Source organism: Stigmatopora nigra, chromosome 9, assembly GCF_051989575.1.
Source record: "Stigmatopora nigra isolate UIUO_SnigA chromosome 9, RoL_Snig_1.1, whole genome shotgun sequence".
In the NCBI taxonomy this organism is placed as follows: domain Eukaryota; kingdom Metazoa; phylum Chordata; class Actinopteri; order Syngnathiformes; family Syngnathidae; genus Stigmatopora; species Stigmatopora nigra.
The window spans coordinates 3,797,388-3,814,778 of NC_135516.1; the positions used below are offsets into that span (position 1 = coordinate 3,797,388).

The 17,391-nt window shown below is 35.6% G+C and overlaps 1 protein-coding gene across 2 annotated transcripts; it reads right to left on the minus strand.

The window, feature by feature from the left end:
* Positions 1-117: 117 nt before the first annotated feature.
* dpydb (dihydropyrimidine dehydrogenase b) lies at positions 118-17,195 on the minus strand. Of its 2 annotated transcripts, none has more exons than XM_077723736.1 (25): positions 17,016-17,195; positions 13,474-13,584; positions 13,294-13,376; positions 13,000-13,087; positions 11,530-11,691; positions 11,052-11,248; positions 10,776-10,857; positions 9,482-9,569; positions 8,788-8,895; positions 8,553-8,722; positions 7,444-7,654; positions 7,188-7,372; positions 5,760-5,975; positions 5,511-5,675; positions 5,353-5,421; positions 5,174-5,257; positions 4,935-5,055; positions 4,706-4,825; positions 4,103-4,284; positions 3,923-3,977; positions 3,147-3,268; positions 1,962-2,111; positions 1,766-1,828; positions 1,585-1,662; positions 118-866 (listed from the first exon to the last, which is right to left on the minus strand). In XM_077723736.1, the coding sequence occupies exons 1-25, from the start codon at positions 17,043-17,045 to the stop codon at positions 702-704; spliced, it is 3,105 nt and encodes a 1,034-aa protein (XP_077579862.1). In that variant the 5' UTR covers positions 17,046-17,195; the 3' UTR covers positions 118-701. The 2 variants fall into 2 exon arrangements, with proteins under 2 accessions (XP_077579862.1, XP_077579863.1); XM_077723737.1 differs by having other exon boundaries at positions 4,103-4,245; positions 17,016-17,193.
* Positions 17,196-17,391: the final 196 nt, after the last annotated feature.

The following is a 17,391-nucleotide window of genomic DNA, read 5'->3' on the forward strand; positions in this document are numbered from 1 at the left end:
TGTACATGGACACCACCCAGAAGGGATACCCTGCAACTGAAGGAGTCCTATTTGGCCCTTGTGTGCAGGTACGTTCATTACAGCATCAGTTGTCAATGAGCACAAACACAGGAGCAGTTCAGTGAGCCCAGCCACTCAGACTAGCACATTAGATACTTTATTGATCATGAACAAAATTTCCTTTCAATTGTTTAGTATTTAAAACAAATAGAATAACTATGCCTTTTTATTTCAAAATAAGATACTAACCATTTTCCATCTTCAGCTTCCCAGGGAAGATTAATTTTAAACTGTTAATTACAAAGAATCAAGCAAACGTTAAAAAGCCCCACCAAGCACTCATCTAAACATTTAGAGCATGTACATTTCTCAATATTTACCCGATTACTTTTTTCCCAAGCTACATCATGGTATGGATGCGTAACAATTGTTTGATTTCCAGATATAACAATTTCCCAGGGAAGTACCATTACATTGTATTCTGGGATAATACTTATAATTACAGTTTGCCAAAGAAATGTGTGAGTTCTAGTTTCCAATAGAGAACCCACTCTTGGGAACTCCTAAATGCTGTTTTGTTTGAGTCAAATGAACAAAATATAGTACTTAAACTCCCTTTAAAAAAGTACACTGTTACATAACCAATACTGACTATGTGAACATCACATTAACCGACGGTGATGTTTGGGTTCATTTATCGATCAGAAAATTGGATTAATTGGCACACCCCTCTTGGGTTGATAAGGTGTTGTCCTGTTGACCATCTTGATACAGTCTATGATAGGACAGACACTCAGGCAGAGAGTACATCCAGTACAGCTGTCTGTTACAAATGGAAGATGGGTCTCAGGGTCAAACGTTATAGCCTGTAAAGACAAGAGACAGAGTGTCTTAAATGCAATTCTGTTGGGATCACATGGTAAAAGAATAGTACATTCTTACAGTGACATTAATTCCCAACACACGTGTTGAATTTGAAATTTGAGTTAAAGAGAAAATGCATTTCTCATGGAAAGCAAGATACTAGATTCAAACTCTGAACTTCACTCCTGTGAGACAGATGTGATAACTACTCCAGTACTGTGTAACCAATTCAACATTAAGATCCAGAGAATCTCTATATCAGTAAGGGGGAGTGTATATATAATGTGGATACAGGTACCTGACCGTGAATGTAAAGCAAACAAGAAAATACAGTATACAGTAATCCCTCGAATATCACGGTAATGTAGACCAGACATGGCCGCGATAGTAAAAGAATTGCCAAGTAGGGTCACCATTATAATTATGTTGTTTTTTTCTTCAGCACTGAGTCCTAGTAGCAAGAGTGGCTTCAGCTTACAAGTTTCAGCGTGGATTTTCGAATTTTTATGAACTTTAAACAATAAAAATAAAAATTCCTTCAGTGTTGTGTCCTAGTAGAAAGAGTGGCTTCCGCTTACGAGTTTCAGCGTGGATTTTCCCATTTTTATGAACTTAAAGAAATATCATTTTTTTTCAAATAATTGATATCAGAAAAAAATGCCAAGTGAATTCGCAACAAATGAAGTCGCAATAATGTATCTTGCTTCCACACAGACATACCTGATAGCCAGAGTCATTGCAAGTCATGTAACATTTTCCACAATTGATACACATTTCTTCATCTATTAGAGCCTGAACCTGATAACAAAAATGATATACATAGTTAGGCCATAGTTATATATACATTTTTTCACATTTGTTGCTCATATTAGCGCTTAAACAACAATAATTATTTAAATACCTGTTCCATATTGTTCAGTTCTTGGTAGGCCCCAATGTAGCGCAACGCTCTTGCTATCACATCCTGCAATTATCAAGAACCATAAACATGCAGCTGTGCAGGATGTACATACTGTTAAAGCTTTGTTTTACTTTTAATCCATACTGGAGTAAACCAATCAACAGGTATACTCTATGTGTGAGAGTGCACAACCCACCTTGACAGCTGGAACAGGTTTTTTAGGTGAGGTCATTTTGTTTACGTTGTCTCCAATCATATCAGGATCAACAGTATCTCTGAGCTGCTTCTTATATTGCGAAATGGCCTCTGTCCTCTTCTGAAGGTATGGTCCAAAACTTGGGAGACTCTACACATGCATATACATACACCGCTTAACACATTTATTAGACCAGTGTTTCCCAAACACAATGTGAACCAGAAGATGTTTGGTTTTACAGACTTCAAATTTTGGCAACGTAAGGCCGGTCGGCGTAAATATAAAACTGCCTTTTCTGTGTGAAAAATGAGATATAGAAATACTTGTTTTGTCTTGATTTGAACACAGGTGATAAAAACTTTGATGAAAATCACAATCTATCCTTAATATAGATGACAGTTTGAAATTTCAAGATCGTCAGCTGGTGGTGTGCATTGAGATTTTCTCAATGCAAAAGCGTGCATTGGCTCAAAAGGGTAGGGAAACATTGTATTAGAACCACCACCTGTTACTAAGACCAAAAGAAACCTACCAATAAATGTTCTTTCACTTCAGTGTGTTCACAAAAAAACTTTACACATTGAACAGGTCTCCCTTGATGAATATATTCTGAATATCAGTAGGACTTGTGCATTTATCTTTTTCCTCTCATTACACCTGTAGATCAAAGTATTTCTGGACAGTCAGATTGACGTTAATTTATGATATACTGGAATTAAATTACACTTGTACTATTGTTTCCTACAAGCAGGGGGCCCTAGAGTGTCCAAAATCGAGGGTTTTTATCGATTCTTAGCTATGTGCAGCCATTGACCTTGAAAAAGATAAAATTAAAATGTTTGCATCTACATGGTGCTTTAAATAAACAAAGTATTTTTTTATCTAAGTTTCGCATGTACTGAAAAAATGAGCCCAAAGTTGCACTTTTTGACCTTAAAAATGCGACTCCCAGTTATAAAAATTGATTTAAAAAAAAAAAAAACTGGGGCCCAAATAAAAAAATTGAGTGCGGTAACATCCTAAAGCCGGACATTTGCAATTTTTTGGTTCAAAACTGCATTTAAATCGGATGTACGGTCTTGTCTCCATTTTGTCCGATGTTAACGGACAAACACAATAACGCACACATTCTCAGAAATAGTAATATGTATAGATATAGACAATCAAACCTCAATTTACTATTACCTGCCCAACCAGGTCTTCCAGTCGTGGAATGGGTTTCCCCTTCTGGTGTTTTTCTGTTGGAGGAGACTGCCCATCCCAGTCCTCCATGTCGAGGCTCTTCAAGTACAGCAAAGTCTTCAAACCTATTCATACATACAACCCTCTTCATGATGTTGCTTCAAGCATTATTCTCCTATAATGTTTAAGCTGTGCAAATTCAACAATACAGTCGTACTTCTACTTACGAAATTAATTGGTTCCAGATTATTTTTGTAAATTGAACATTTCACAAGTTGAGCAGTACTTTATACGTAAATACTGTAATTCGTTCCACGGTCCCACAAAACTACCAACTACATAAACCCTTAAAATTCATTAAAGTGATCCAATTTTATAGGAAAAGTGTGAAGACACACAAAAATGAGGCAACATCATCATAATTTTTCTTAATAAGCCATTGAAATGAATAAACATGCAAAATATATTCGCATTGTGAGGAAGCAAACATTAGGCAACGATAAGTTTAAGCAGACAACAGCACTCAAAGAAACATGGAGGGTTGTTGTGAGACAGCCAATGGGAGCCCAGTAGTGTAGAGAAAGTGTTAAGCAAGAAGCAGTGCATCTGCAAAATTTTTAAAATAAAATCATGGACATAAGAAATGTATTGACATTTTTCTAACTTGGATTGTTTTTTGTATCTTGGGGCACTCATTTACATCTCAAAAGGTTTTGTAACTTGAAAATTTCATGCCTAGAGGCATTCGTAAGTAGAGGTGCGACTGTATAGTTACTTACCGACACAGTAGTCTTCAATCAAGGTAAAGTCCTGGTTTTGAACAGCACTACACACCTTTTGATAAACACAGTGAGGCATTGAGATTTGTAGACCTTTTTTTGGTCAAAAATGTCATTTAGTATAGCAATAAAAGTAAGTAAAGTAAACGAGCAAAAACACTGTCCTCTTGATATTGTTACCTGTAACACTGAGGCACCAGCATGAAGAAACTGTAAACCACTTTCTGCAGAGTCTATTCCTCCGGTGGCCAAAACTGGGAAACCAGGAATTGCTCTAGCGATAGCTGATACAGCTCTTAGTGCAATTGGTCGGATGGCATTTCCTGTACATATAAAAGGTGCAATTGGTCGGATGGCATTTCCTGTACATATAAAAAGTGCAATTTATTTAAATTATACATATACAGTTATGTCTGTTGTTATTTTGAGGCTGGCGCAATATATTAATAGAAGTGCTTCGGGTATAGCGCTTTTCAGGACCATCAAATACAATTTACATTGCATTATTGTTTCACACAGCAGTAAATGGTGGTAAGCCACACCGGCCCTGAATTTCAACCCCTAATCATTCAATCAATAAATTACCTACTGAACTACTTGTGCCGTTGGAGTAGAATTTAGTAAGTTTGAATTTTCAAATTATTTCTGTTTATAGAAATTTGGCGTAGGAATTGCCAATGGCTATCAAGAATTGATTTTTAAAAATTATAACAAGTGTCTTTAGTAGCAACAAAAAACAAACACATTACATACAGTTGATTCGTATTGTGCATAGGTCTTTACCTGACACTCCCCCGTATGTAGTACGTTTGCCAGCTCCAACCCCTGGCCAGGGTGAGCCATCTGCCTTCAGACCCATCATACCTGAAACTGTGTTTGTGGCTGTAACTCCATCTGCTTTACCTGTAATACACATTTACATGCATTTGATATTAATAATATTTCAGTTATGGAGTGTGAAATCATACAATCACATATCAGAGCGTATTGGAATGGGGAACTATGTGATTACCTTCGTAGGCAGCCATGGCAATATCAACAATGTTGGTCACGTTTGGCGTCAATTTGGCAAAAAAGGGGATGGGAGATGCAGCTCGGACCCAACGGCAGATGTTCCGCACAAGCACAGGGTCCTGATGTGAATATTGAAAACCACTAATCTCTTAAAAAATGTCTTATTAATTTAGTTAAGTATGTACATTTGCAAGTGTGTATCAGAGAAAAAGGCCAAGAGATAGAGTCCAAATATACCTGCCCACAAGCTAATCCCATGCCTCTCTCTCCCATCCCATGGGGGCAGGAAAGGTTCAGCTCCAATGCATCAGCACCCGATTTCTTAAGAGACAAGAGTTTATGTCAATGTTATCACCAAAACAACACATCTATAGCATTTGTGTGAGGTGATTCTACTTGACTACACTGCAGCTTACCACAGCCATCTGAGTTAGTTCTGTCCAGTCTTCCTTGTTGTAACCGCACATGATGCTAGCAATCACTACCTGATTGGCAGGCAAAAATAGCATGTGTTTAAAAATAATTTCAGAATAGCAAAGACGCTTCTTGAAACATTGGTAGTGATAAAACTTACATTATTTGGAAAGTCTTTCTTTAATTCAACAACTGACTGACACCAATAGGCTGCAGTTTTTTCACTGATCAACTCAATGTTGAGGAATGATCCCTGACCTGGTCCAAATACATGACCAGAGGTGGTACCACGCACAATACGAGGAGAGACATTCGTAACAAGATCCTGCAGAGACGCGAGAACATAACATCGTTATCAGTTATATAATCATATGTATTATTCAGCATTATGAAACAGGTATGCATTTACTTTATCCAGTCCAAATGTCTTGGTCAACGCGAAACCCCACCCTTGCTCAAAAGCTCTTCGAATCATAGCTGTGCTGGTGGTGGGTGGTGCGGAAGCCAGGCCAAATGGGTTGGGAAACTTTATTCCACAAACCTCTACACTGATGTCCACCTGATCAATAGCACTGTAGAACAGTGGCATCTTTGGAGCTGTGTCCACTGTTTGGCCATGGAGAGACTGACAAATGAAGAAGAAAGACATTAAAAAACTAAAAGTATCAAAACATAATGTGTGTCTGTACATTAGCTCATAATTTTGCAACCGCTGTGTCATAAATTTTGAAGTTCAGTTTGCATTTCGGTCTCTTGAATCTGCTTGCCGACCACTATCCTAACTCGCGGGCTTTGAGCTGTGCCTGGCTGGACCCTGTAAAATGCCTCCGTGCTCCCATTTCCAAGTTTAAAATTATCTGTAAACTAATTCAAGAAATGAATAAATAAATCGGCTATAATACTGTAGATTATGACTTGTGTTAATAGTATGGAATATTACAAAAAGGGGAAATGATTCAAATAGTTATAGTGAAAACAATTCATGTCTGTTAGATAAGTACAAATAAGAAACATACCGTATTTTCACAACTATAAGGCGCACTTAAAGGTCTTAAATTTTCTCCAAAATAGACAGTGCGCCTTATAATCCAGTGCGCCTTATATATGGAAAAAAACAGAAAACCAAAAACGAAAAAAAAACACCACTGTCGGATATTTAAAAAAAACACAAACGCCTGAACTGAAACAATACTGTTAAATATGCAGATTCCATCTTAGTTTACAAAATCTTCCATCATATAGCTCCTCCCCCACTGCAAGATTTTATACAAAAAAATCCAAAACATCAACAACGGCTGGCTCTAGAGGTGACTGTGTAGTGAGTGCTTCATACCTGGAAGTCAATAGTAATTACCGTATTTTCACAACTATAAGGCGCACTTAAAAGTCTTACATTTTCTCCAAAATAGACAGTGCGCCTTCTAATACAGTGCGCCTTATAATACAGTGCGCCTTATAATACAGTGCACCTTATAATACAGGGCGCCTTATAATACAGTGCGCCTTATAATACTGTGCGCCTTATAATACAGTGCACCTTATAATACAGTGCGGCTTATAATACAGTGCGGCTTATAATACAGTGCGGCTTATAATACAGTGCGCCTTATAATACAATGCGCCTTATAATACAGTGCACCTTATAATACAGTGCGCCTTATAATACAGTGCGCCTTATAATACAGTGCACCTTATATATGGAAAAATGTCATTCATTGAGGGTGCGCCTTATAATGCGGTGCGCCTTATAATGCGGTGCGCCTTATAGTCGTGAAAGTACGGTAACCTATTTTCATTATTTCTTAAAAAACAAAAAAAGAGTTTACCCACACAGTACCTGTATGTATCTATGAATGTGCCATGATGCCTGTTTGCCATCATTTACTGACTCCACCGTGGTGTTTGCCAGTCCAGCAATGTCTCCTCCTGCAAACACCCAAGGCTCACTGGTCTGCATGGTTTCTGTGTTGACCTCTGGAGTACCCCAATGACTCAGCTTGACTGGATACATGGCCTCACTCACTGCATGAAGAATAGCCAAAATTGTACTGTTGGTACAACTTCAAATAAAAACAATATTAAAGTTTGCTTACCTGTTGGCTCACTGAGCATAGACCCAAAGGCACTGATGATGTAGTCTGCCTTTAACCTCACAAGTTGTTCTTCATCTTCCAACCACTTTCCTTCCTCATCTTGTTCAGTGCGACAAAACTGTATTCCGGAAACCCGTCCATTCTTCATGATGACCTCCCGGGGAGAGATGAAGGGAAGGAACTCACACTTTTCCTCTTTAGCCAATTCCATCTGACCAGGGTTAAAGGTTAGGGGAAAAAAAATAAAAAATGGCATTAATCTATTTCTTTCTCAGAATCAGTCATTAGAGAATTGGAGGATATCTTTATTCAAAACTCTTAAAAAAAAGATTTTCTATTTTTTTGCTACACATTCATCAATAATATGTAATAAACTATGAAAGGCATTTTTAGCTGAGCTTACAAAAAATAGTAAAAATTTGAATTTCCTGATTTGATATTTACAATATTTGTCATAAAGATCCCATTCCACCGTGAAGTACTTCTTCCACCTGAAATAGGTGCAGGCAATATGGGTCTGATTCCCAGTCGATGGCGGTGTAATTGTGGTTGTGTGTGGTTGTCCATTTCATTGTGTGCCCTGCGATTGGTTAGCAACTAATTTGGGGTGTTCTCCACCTGATGCCCATGCTTGGCTGGGATAACTGGCAACGCATCTCCCCCGTGACCCATCAGTAACAGTACACAAAGTGTACTCCAAACCAATACATATGTTCAAGATTAAGAGAATGCATTCTTTGTATCAGCTGTCAGGCTCTTTAACAAAATAAATGGCTGAATGTTAAGACCAACCATATGTATACATGTGCATCACGCTTATTTATTTATTGACTTATTTATTACCTATTTATTCATGTCTAAAATGTCTTTTGCTGTGTCTGTATTCTCACCCTCTTGCTACTGTGACAGTGAAATTTCCCGAATAAGGGATGCTAACTAATCTAATCTATATTTGGATTTAGTTTCCAGACAAGTACCATTACTCAGGACATGCGTCTTCTAATAATTCTTAGGTGGATTGTTGAAAATTTGAAGTGCGGAATGTAAAATCTTCTTCAATTCTGGAATGACCGTTATTTACGTCTTGATTCTTCTGTGCATACTCTTACCTCCTCTGGTACAGCCCTAATGTTGGTGAATCCCTTCCTGAAACAGACAAAGACTTTCTTGGCTCCACAGCGGAGGGCAGAGGTTGCACAGTCAAAAGCAGTGTCGCCAGAACCCAGGACAATCACCACTCCTCGTAACTCAGGGAGCGAAGAACGACAATGGCACATCCCTAAAGTGGGAGAGACACGATGGCGTGACATCGGTGGACGTGTATAATTGCATGCACTGCAATACCTTTCTTGCTTGCTGTGGCCACCATGGGCAAAAAATCTTTGGAAGTGAAAAAGCCTTGATCCATGGATAACCCCTGAAATATTTTTGCTCTGTTGGCCTGGGGAAGACCTAGAATCACACATTTTTTAAATTATATTGTATTTATCAAGGTAGCATAAAAAGATCTATTATGTTACAGGTTTTTGTTTATATTAACACTCTGAAATAATGCTTTGAGTATCACTGAAACTTTATTCAGGCTTTGTGTATTCTATACCACATTTTAATTAACAATAAAAAATGATTCAAATGCATGTAACACATTTATTATTGCAAGTTATTCTTAAGCTTAATTCAACAACTATGGACACTTTTTTATAGCCTTCAGAGTTTATTTTTGAGTGAGGGTGCAAGCTGGAGCATAGGCAGAACATTTTGACTGTTTTAAATGTTTAAAAAAAAATCTAACAAAACATTACTATTTAAATGGTCATTAGCAATGAATGAATCACTCATTGAAGGATTGAAAACATTTTAGTTTATTCATTGTAGTCAGTCCTTTTTAGAGTAAAACATTCCAGTTTAAGTTAACAAACATCAATTAACATCTTAAAACAACACAATTTAATTTCCTCCTTCATGAAAATATAAAAAGGCTAAGGTTGCTTGAGAATGGACCCCCCTCCAATCATTATATAATTTAAATTGGACTCACCAATTCCAATGAAGACTGCCTTGAACCCATCTTTTCTCAGCGAAGTTAGAGTCATTCCATCCATACCCAGACCCTTCTCACACACCACCTGGAATTATGGATTATTAAATCTCATTATACTTATATAATGACATTAAGGGTCAGTATTCAATAAAAATCCATGCATAGATTACAAAGCAACATCTCTTAAGAAAGGACAGCAAAAGCATGAAAAGGATTAAGTAGGACACCATTCACATTTACATTCATACCATATTCAGAGAACATGCAAAAAAGAAGGTCGGGACCCTTCCTCTCAGAACTGTGAGGTGGACGTGCTAAACACTCCGAAATCATTGTAAAACACAAGTAAATTGGCTACTAGACAAATTTCTTACTATGAGACAGTTTTCATTACTGATGACATTTCTGCACAACAGTATAACAATTACATGTTGCCACTGTTGTAATAAGGCAAAAACTGCAGAACGTAGTAAATGATATTTTTGTGCAACTAATCATACTTCTGGTGAAGCGCTCGATTAGTGTTCCGAACTTAGTAGCCCGGAGTCCCTTTGTAAAGATTGCTTATCGGTAAAGGAACATTGTGATAATTTATATTTTGGAATCCAATTAATTACTTAATTAATCAAGTGTTTTCAATCAATTAAACTGTCATTTTATTTATGGGTTGAAGGCCTGTCAAGTCCTCACTTCAGAGTCCACGAGCTGCCTAGTGTCGGTCTGTCAGAGTAAAGAATATTAACGTCTTCAATCTCGCTCTCCTACTTGAAATGAGAAATGTTGTTATAACTTGTTTTTTTTTCGTATAGAAAGAGCTTTACGGTGAGAAAAAGGTGGGACCGCTGGTTTAAAGTATACACTATTATTTTCAGTTATACCTACATTTCTTGGGAGATACTCTACGGGAAGATATGCATTGATCCTTGGATATTTTTTCTCTTTTTCTTTTCTTTTCTTTTTTTCTTAAATTGAAGCCTTGTGTAGGTTCGATTTTTGGCTAAATGATTGATGGTGCCTGTGTTGCCAGTAGTTAACCAGTAGAGCGCAGCCATCAGCATGGAGCAGTGCATGTTCATTCAGATCAGGAGTCTCCAAACCAGGGCTCGGCAATAAATAATTGGTAGAAAATTATTGCAATACATTTCCATGAAGATATTTTTAGTTGATCTTTTGTGATATAAATATATTTATTTTTATGCTGAAAAAGTATCTATCATTGGCCCGCCGGCTTGAGTGGTTAGCACATCGGCCTCACAGCTCATATAGTACACAGTGGAAATAGAACTCATACCTTAACGCCAAGGTCTTTCATCAAGTCTACTTCAAACTGGACAACCTCAAAAGGAAGGCGAAACTGGGGGATTTCCGATGTACTGCGGAATACCACAAATGTTACTCTCATTTCCATTATTCATCTATCCATAAAGCTTTGTGCCATACTCTGCACTAAATGACACAAATAAAGTATTCTGAGATCCATACAACTCATATTATAGGGACTATAAATATTCTACAGAATTATGATATAATATGCAACAGGGTATTAAATAACGATAAATAATGATACCTTAGTCCACCGGTGAATTTCTGCTTCTCAAATATGGTAATGTTATCATATCCAAGGCGACCAAGAAAAGAGGCACAGCTAACTGACGCAGGGCCACAGCCAATCAGAGCAATGGGCGCATGGTAAGATTCTGGCATTTCATCATGTGGTGGTAACTCAGGATTTCGTATCTGAGGGATTCCCATCTTACTAAAAACCTGTGAAAAAAAACCTATGTGAATCACATTTGAAAAATGCATAAAAAAAACATCACGCTGACCTACGTCATACAACAGTTTGACACTAACCTCTGAAAGTTTGATTGTAAAATCACTAAGACAGTCAACTAATGGAGGATTTTAAAGCTTTATATATGTATTTGTGATCTGAAATGACTCTGTAATGGAATCCCGCCGCCAAAAAGGATCAATAATAAACAAATTCAAGAATATTGTAAAGGTGTAAAACTGCATTGTATGTGTTCCTGTGTCTCTCGTACCTCAGTAGCAAACTGCTGCAATCCTCCAATGTTAATAGGACCTTCTTCAGAGGCATACAAGTTGCAGCCCCCAACACACAGCTCTGAGGTTGGGCAAACCATTCCGCAGGTCAAACCAAGGGGATTGTCAGATAAAATAGCCCGTGCTGCTCCATAGTAGTTCTGATAAATATGAAATAAGTAAACACAAACATCCTTCAAATTAGAGCCATCGAAACCTTGTAAAGAATCACTTACTTTACTAAAACACAAGTGCAATATCAAATTATCTACCTACTGATTACACAATATCAGGAGAAATGTGGAGTTCAGTAGCTTAAAGCTCAAGGATGCTTATATGAGGTAACCAGGGTGAAGTATCAAACCTGCAACTTCTGGGTTGGGGGACAACTACTCTACTACTGAGCCGAGAAATCCCAGGATATACCCATGTAGGTATGTTTTTTTAAAATAATTTTATTTTTATGTGGTGTTGAGGGCGGCCCGGGAGATGAGTGGTAACTGCGTCGGCCTCACAGTGGGGGACCTGGGTTCAAATCCAGGTCAGTCTACCTGTGTGAAGTTTGCATGTTCTCCCTGGGGCTGCGTGGGTTTTCTCCAGGTACTCCGGTTGCTTCCCACTCTCCAAAGACATGCATGGTAGGCTGATTGGACACTCAAAATTGCTCCTAGGAATGAGTGTGACCGTGGATGGTTGTTTGTCTCCTTGAGCCTTGCGATTGGCAGGCCACCAAATCAGGGTGTCCCCCGCCTCTGGCCCGAAGTCAGCTGGGATAGGCCCCAGCACCCACCGCAATCCTTTTTAGGAGAAAGCGGTTTAGAAAATGAGATGAGATGTGGTTTTGAAATTAGACGTTAGTAAAAAATGCTCTTTTCAAAAAGTTGGATTCTTAACAAAAAAATCTTTTAATATTCATTATTTTTCTGAACCGCTAATCCTCACAAGGTTTGTCGGGGTTGCTGGAGCCAATTCGGACAACTACCGGCACCAGGCGGGAGACACCCTGAATTGGTGGCCTGCCAATTGCAGGGCACAAGGAGATGGACAACCATTCACTCTAAGACTCACACTTATGGGCAATTTAGAATCTTCAACCAGCCTACCTTGCATGTTATTGGGATACCAGAGTACCCGGTGAAAAACCCCACAAGCCCAGGGTGATCTCATCACTATAGTCAAAATACGTACAAGGGACAAGGACTCCAATACGCCTTGCATTATCTCGTTTTGAATTAGGATAAACAAAACGTCCTTCATTGTTGGCAAGAAATGAAATGCACTCAAATTCAGCCAAAAGCTATTTGTAGGAAATGTATGATCAATGATAGTGATGTGCACATAATTCCAACACAGTGTTAATATTTTGCCGAGAAATATTTGGTTGTGCGGCCCATACAAAATGATGTAGCAGGTTGGATTATGGCTTCTGGGCCTTTAGTTTGACACTGATTCTGACTGAGTGTGTTTACCTTATTAGAAATGCTTGTAATAAATGACTTGATGTCCAAATTAGTGGGACAGCTCTTCTGACAAGGTGCATCTGCACATTTAAGACACCTAGATGACAGAATTTACAATACAGAGTTGATAACATAATCAGGTCGTGCTCTTCATAATATATAGTTGAGCATTAGGTTAGTCAAATATGTGTTTTGACAGAAGCCTTTCTACATTGCGTGTATAAAAAGCATTGATAGTGTAGGGTTAGATGGCACTATTTATTGGCATTTGTAACACATGTTAGGACATCATTTAATTCTCACCTTAAAGCTTCTCGAAGAGCTCCACGCTCACTCAGGGTTGTGTGTTTTATATCATCAAAGTTGTTCTCTAACTTCACACAGGACTGAGTAGGATATAAAAGATACAATCAAATATCTGAAATACTAAGCAGGTATATCAATTTATTAAAAAAAAAAAGGCTAGCGAAAAAAAGGCATTACATCACAGTTCGTCTCGGGATTCCGCTTCCAATGTTTCTTTTCTTTCTTCTTGTTTGCAGTGGACATGATCTGGGCATGAGTCTTGACCCTTGGGTTCAGAGCCAAGATGCTCTTGAAAAATGAATACATAAATAAAATTTAAAAAAATCAGGAAAAAAACATTCAGCGTAATTCTTTGCATTTAGATTTTTCTCCCTTTTGGTTTGTTATCTTTGAAAATATAATTTATTGCTGTTTTTTTCTTTCAAAAACATCCTACTTATCTGTCTTTATGGCCAAAACACGGATATTATGGAACATTCTGAGAAGAGTTTTTGTTTGAATGGTTGGGGTCAAGTAGATAAGAACTTGAACAGCTGTCAGGTCATTGCACTGAGTTTGTGTATGGTGAAGGTCACAAAATACAATGATATGCAGAATTTACAAACGATGAGAGAAGGCATTTTTACGTATTAAAAAAAACAGACTACTGTACAAGCAAATAAGAAATGCTAGCTAGCTTCATATATGTTTTGTTTGCCTTGATTGTCATTTTAAATACCGACTAATTCATAACCAAGTAACAACTAGTCATTTTCTTAATGTTTTATTGTTAAGAAAGACTTCAGATGTAATTGTAAATGTTCCTGTTAATTTAGAAAACTGATGTATAGGTTTAAAAAAATGATACATTAAACAAGCAGTAATGTAATTTTCAAATATTTGTCACTTTTTTCTGCATGTTAATATGGAAGTGTGTCCTGGTTTGAATCTGTTAAGTAATATCTCTGAAAATTGTTTTAAAATTGGTAAGGGTTTGACTTATTAGGCACACTGTGCAGTTAATAATGTGAGTGCTAAATAACTCATCTGAAAGTAAGCGACTTTTCCATTCTTAAATTAGCCGCACCAAGCATACGGTATGTAAATAATAATAATAAAGTCGGCCTACTCGCCTTTTTTCCAATCAACCTTTTTCACAATCAACCTTTTTCTCCGTCATGACCTCTACCACCCTGTTTATCCTCTCTTGTCAGCAGATATGAACTTTTCTCAGCTGGCTCGCCGGTGAAAGCCCTAAATTATTTCTGAGTTAATTCATTAGAGGGCATCCGGAAAGTTTTCACAACTTGTTTTATATTTTGTGACAGCTTCATTCCAAACTAAAATGAATGAGGTATCTTTCTTGTCTCAATAGACGTACGTTTACTATAAAGAGAAATAAACTTTGATTTTTAATCTTTTTTTGAAAGTTCCAATGTAGCCTCTATCATACATAGTAAGAATAAGATGTCAAGGTGAACAACTATTGACACTTGGTCACCTTATCAAATCTCAAACAATCATTTGTAAGAGAGGAGAACCTTACAAAAAGTCAAAACAATTTCTGCATCTTGCGAGAAAATATTGTCAGGTGGTGTGGATGTAAAAATAAAAAAGCAGGTCTTTTTATAAAATACTTTCTTACTTCCCTTATGTTAACACTGAATAAACAAATGTAAGCCATTTGTATTGAGAAGTTATTCTAATGGAGCCTAAACTGGTGAGGATGACACATTTGCCTTTCCAGGCTTGCTGAGTGTCGGTCAATGAATGGAGGGAATCCTTTTTTTTTTTTCATTCATAAGATATTCCTGAGTCTGCTTTTGACATCAATCTCATCACCTGGCCCATCATGTAGTATGGACATTATTTTTCAGTAGGAGATGGAAGAGGAAAAATGAATGAAGCCATGTACAGAGACTTCATAAATGTATCATAATATGTTCCTTAGTGCAAGTGTCAGACTTTACAACAATGAAAAGAACCCGAGTACTAGTCGCTCCATGGGAACTCTGTGAATGTCCTCAAGTGACATAGCGAGAGCCCAGACATCAATTTGATCAAATTTCTCTGGAGAGACGTAAAAATGCTCACCGAGGCTACTGACCTCGACTATGAGTTGCTCCAAATAGGAATGCCAAAAACATCCTAAATTTTGGTGCAAAAAGCCTGTGGTATAGTAGTCATAGTTTTTTAGGGTGGTATTACGAACAAAAGTAGTAATAAAGTATTGAGCTAAGGCTTTGAATACTTACAGTATGCAAATGTGATACACTAATGTGCATTTTAGCGTGTTTTAAGTAAATTTGCAAAATACTAAAATATTTGTAATTATGAAGTTTTGTATAGGGTTTTGATTGGGACAATTAGGGTAAATAATTTTGGTATGGCACTGCAACATAAAATGTAAAAAAGTGAAACAGAATATTTTATGTAAGCACTATATACAGTATAAAAATGGAATACTGCATATTTGCTTAATAAACTACAGTCGCTGCATACATACACATGTATGTGTATTTATGTATATATGTGTATTTATGTATATATGTGTATTTATGTATATATGTGTATTTATGTATATATGTGTATTTATGTATATATGTGTATTTATGTATATATGTGTATTTATGTATATATGTGTATATATGTGTATATATGTATATATATATATATATATATATATATATATATATATATATATATATATATATATATATATATATATATATATATATATATATATATATATATATATATATATATATATATATATATATATATATATATATATATATATATATATATATATATATATATATATATATATATATATATATATATATATATATATATATATATATATATATATATATATACACATATATATATACATATATATATACATATATATACATACATATATATACATATATACATATACATATATACATATACATATATATATATATATATATATATATATATATATATATATATATATATATATATATATATATATATATATATATATATATATATATATATATATATATATATATATATATATATATATATATATATATATATATATATATATATATATATATATATATATATATATATATATATATATATATATATATATATATAAACACATATACATATATATATATATATATACATATATATACATATATACATATACATATATACATATACATATATATATATACATATATATATATATATATATATATATATATATATATATATATATATATATATATATATATATATATATATATATATATATATATATATATATATATATATATATATATATATATATATATATATATATATATATATATATATATATATATAAACACATATACATGCATATACACATATACATGCATATACACATATACATGCATATACACATATACATGCATATAAACAGAAAAACATACACATACACATGCATAAAAACATACACACATTACATTTATTTGATTTTTATGTGGGTTTTCTAATTTTACTTATTTCAGAAATTGGAAAAACTGTAGACAGAATAGTCTGGCCACCTATTTAGAATATAATAAAGTATAATAATTGTTATGTAAAACAAATGAATAATATGCATCTAGAATGAAAATAATCTCAAACAGATTTTGAACATTCTTTCCTCATAATTGTAGTCTGATCACCAGGAGACAGAAAACACAAGCAGTTACCTCAATATCTGGAAGATCTCTACTTAGCATGATGACTCTCCTCGTGGCAGCAGCAACAAATATTTCCTGTTGTGTCAAACTTCTCTTGAAGACTTTGTAAATGAGAGAACTCCTCAATCTTATCAGCGTTCTGTTACACAACAGTCATTAAATGTTCATTCTCGACCAAACTTGACAATTTCTACTACTGGGCGGAGCTTGTTTGACTCAACAAAGCTCAAAGTTGAGCAATCTTGACCAGTGGTCAGATTTGAATGAGTCTTGCAGCAGTGTTTTGTATGGATTAAACAATAACCACAGTGGATCATTGATTCCAAAATTCACTTCCAATTAGGTTTTGCGCTAAATATCGGTTCTTTGTTTTCCCCTCATGTGT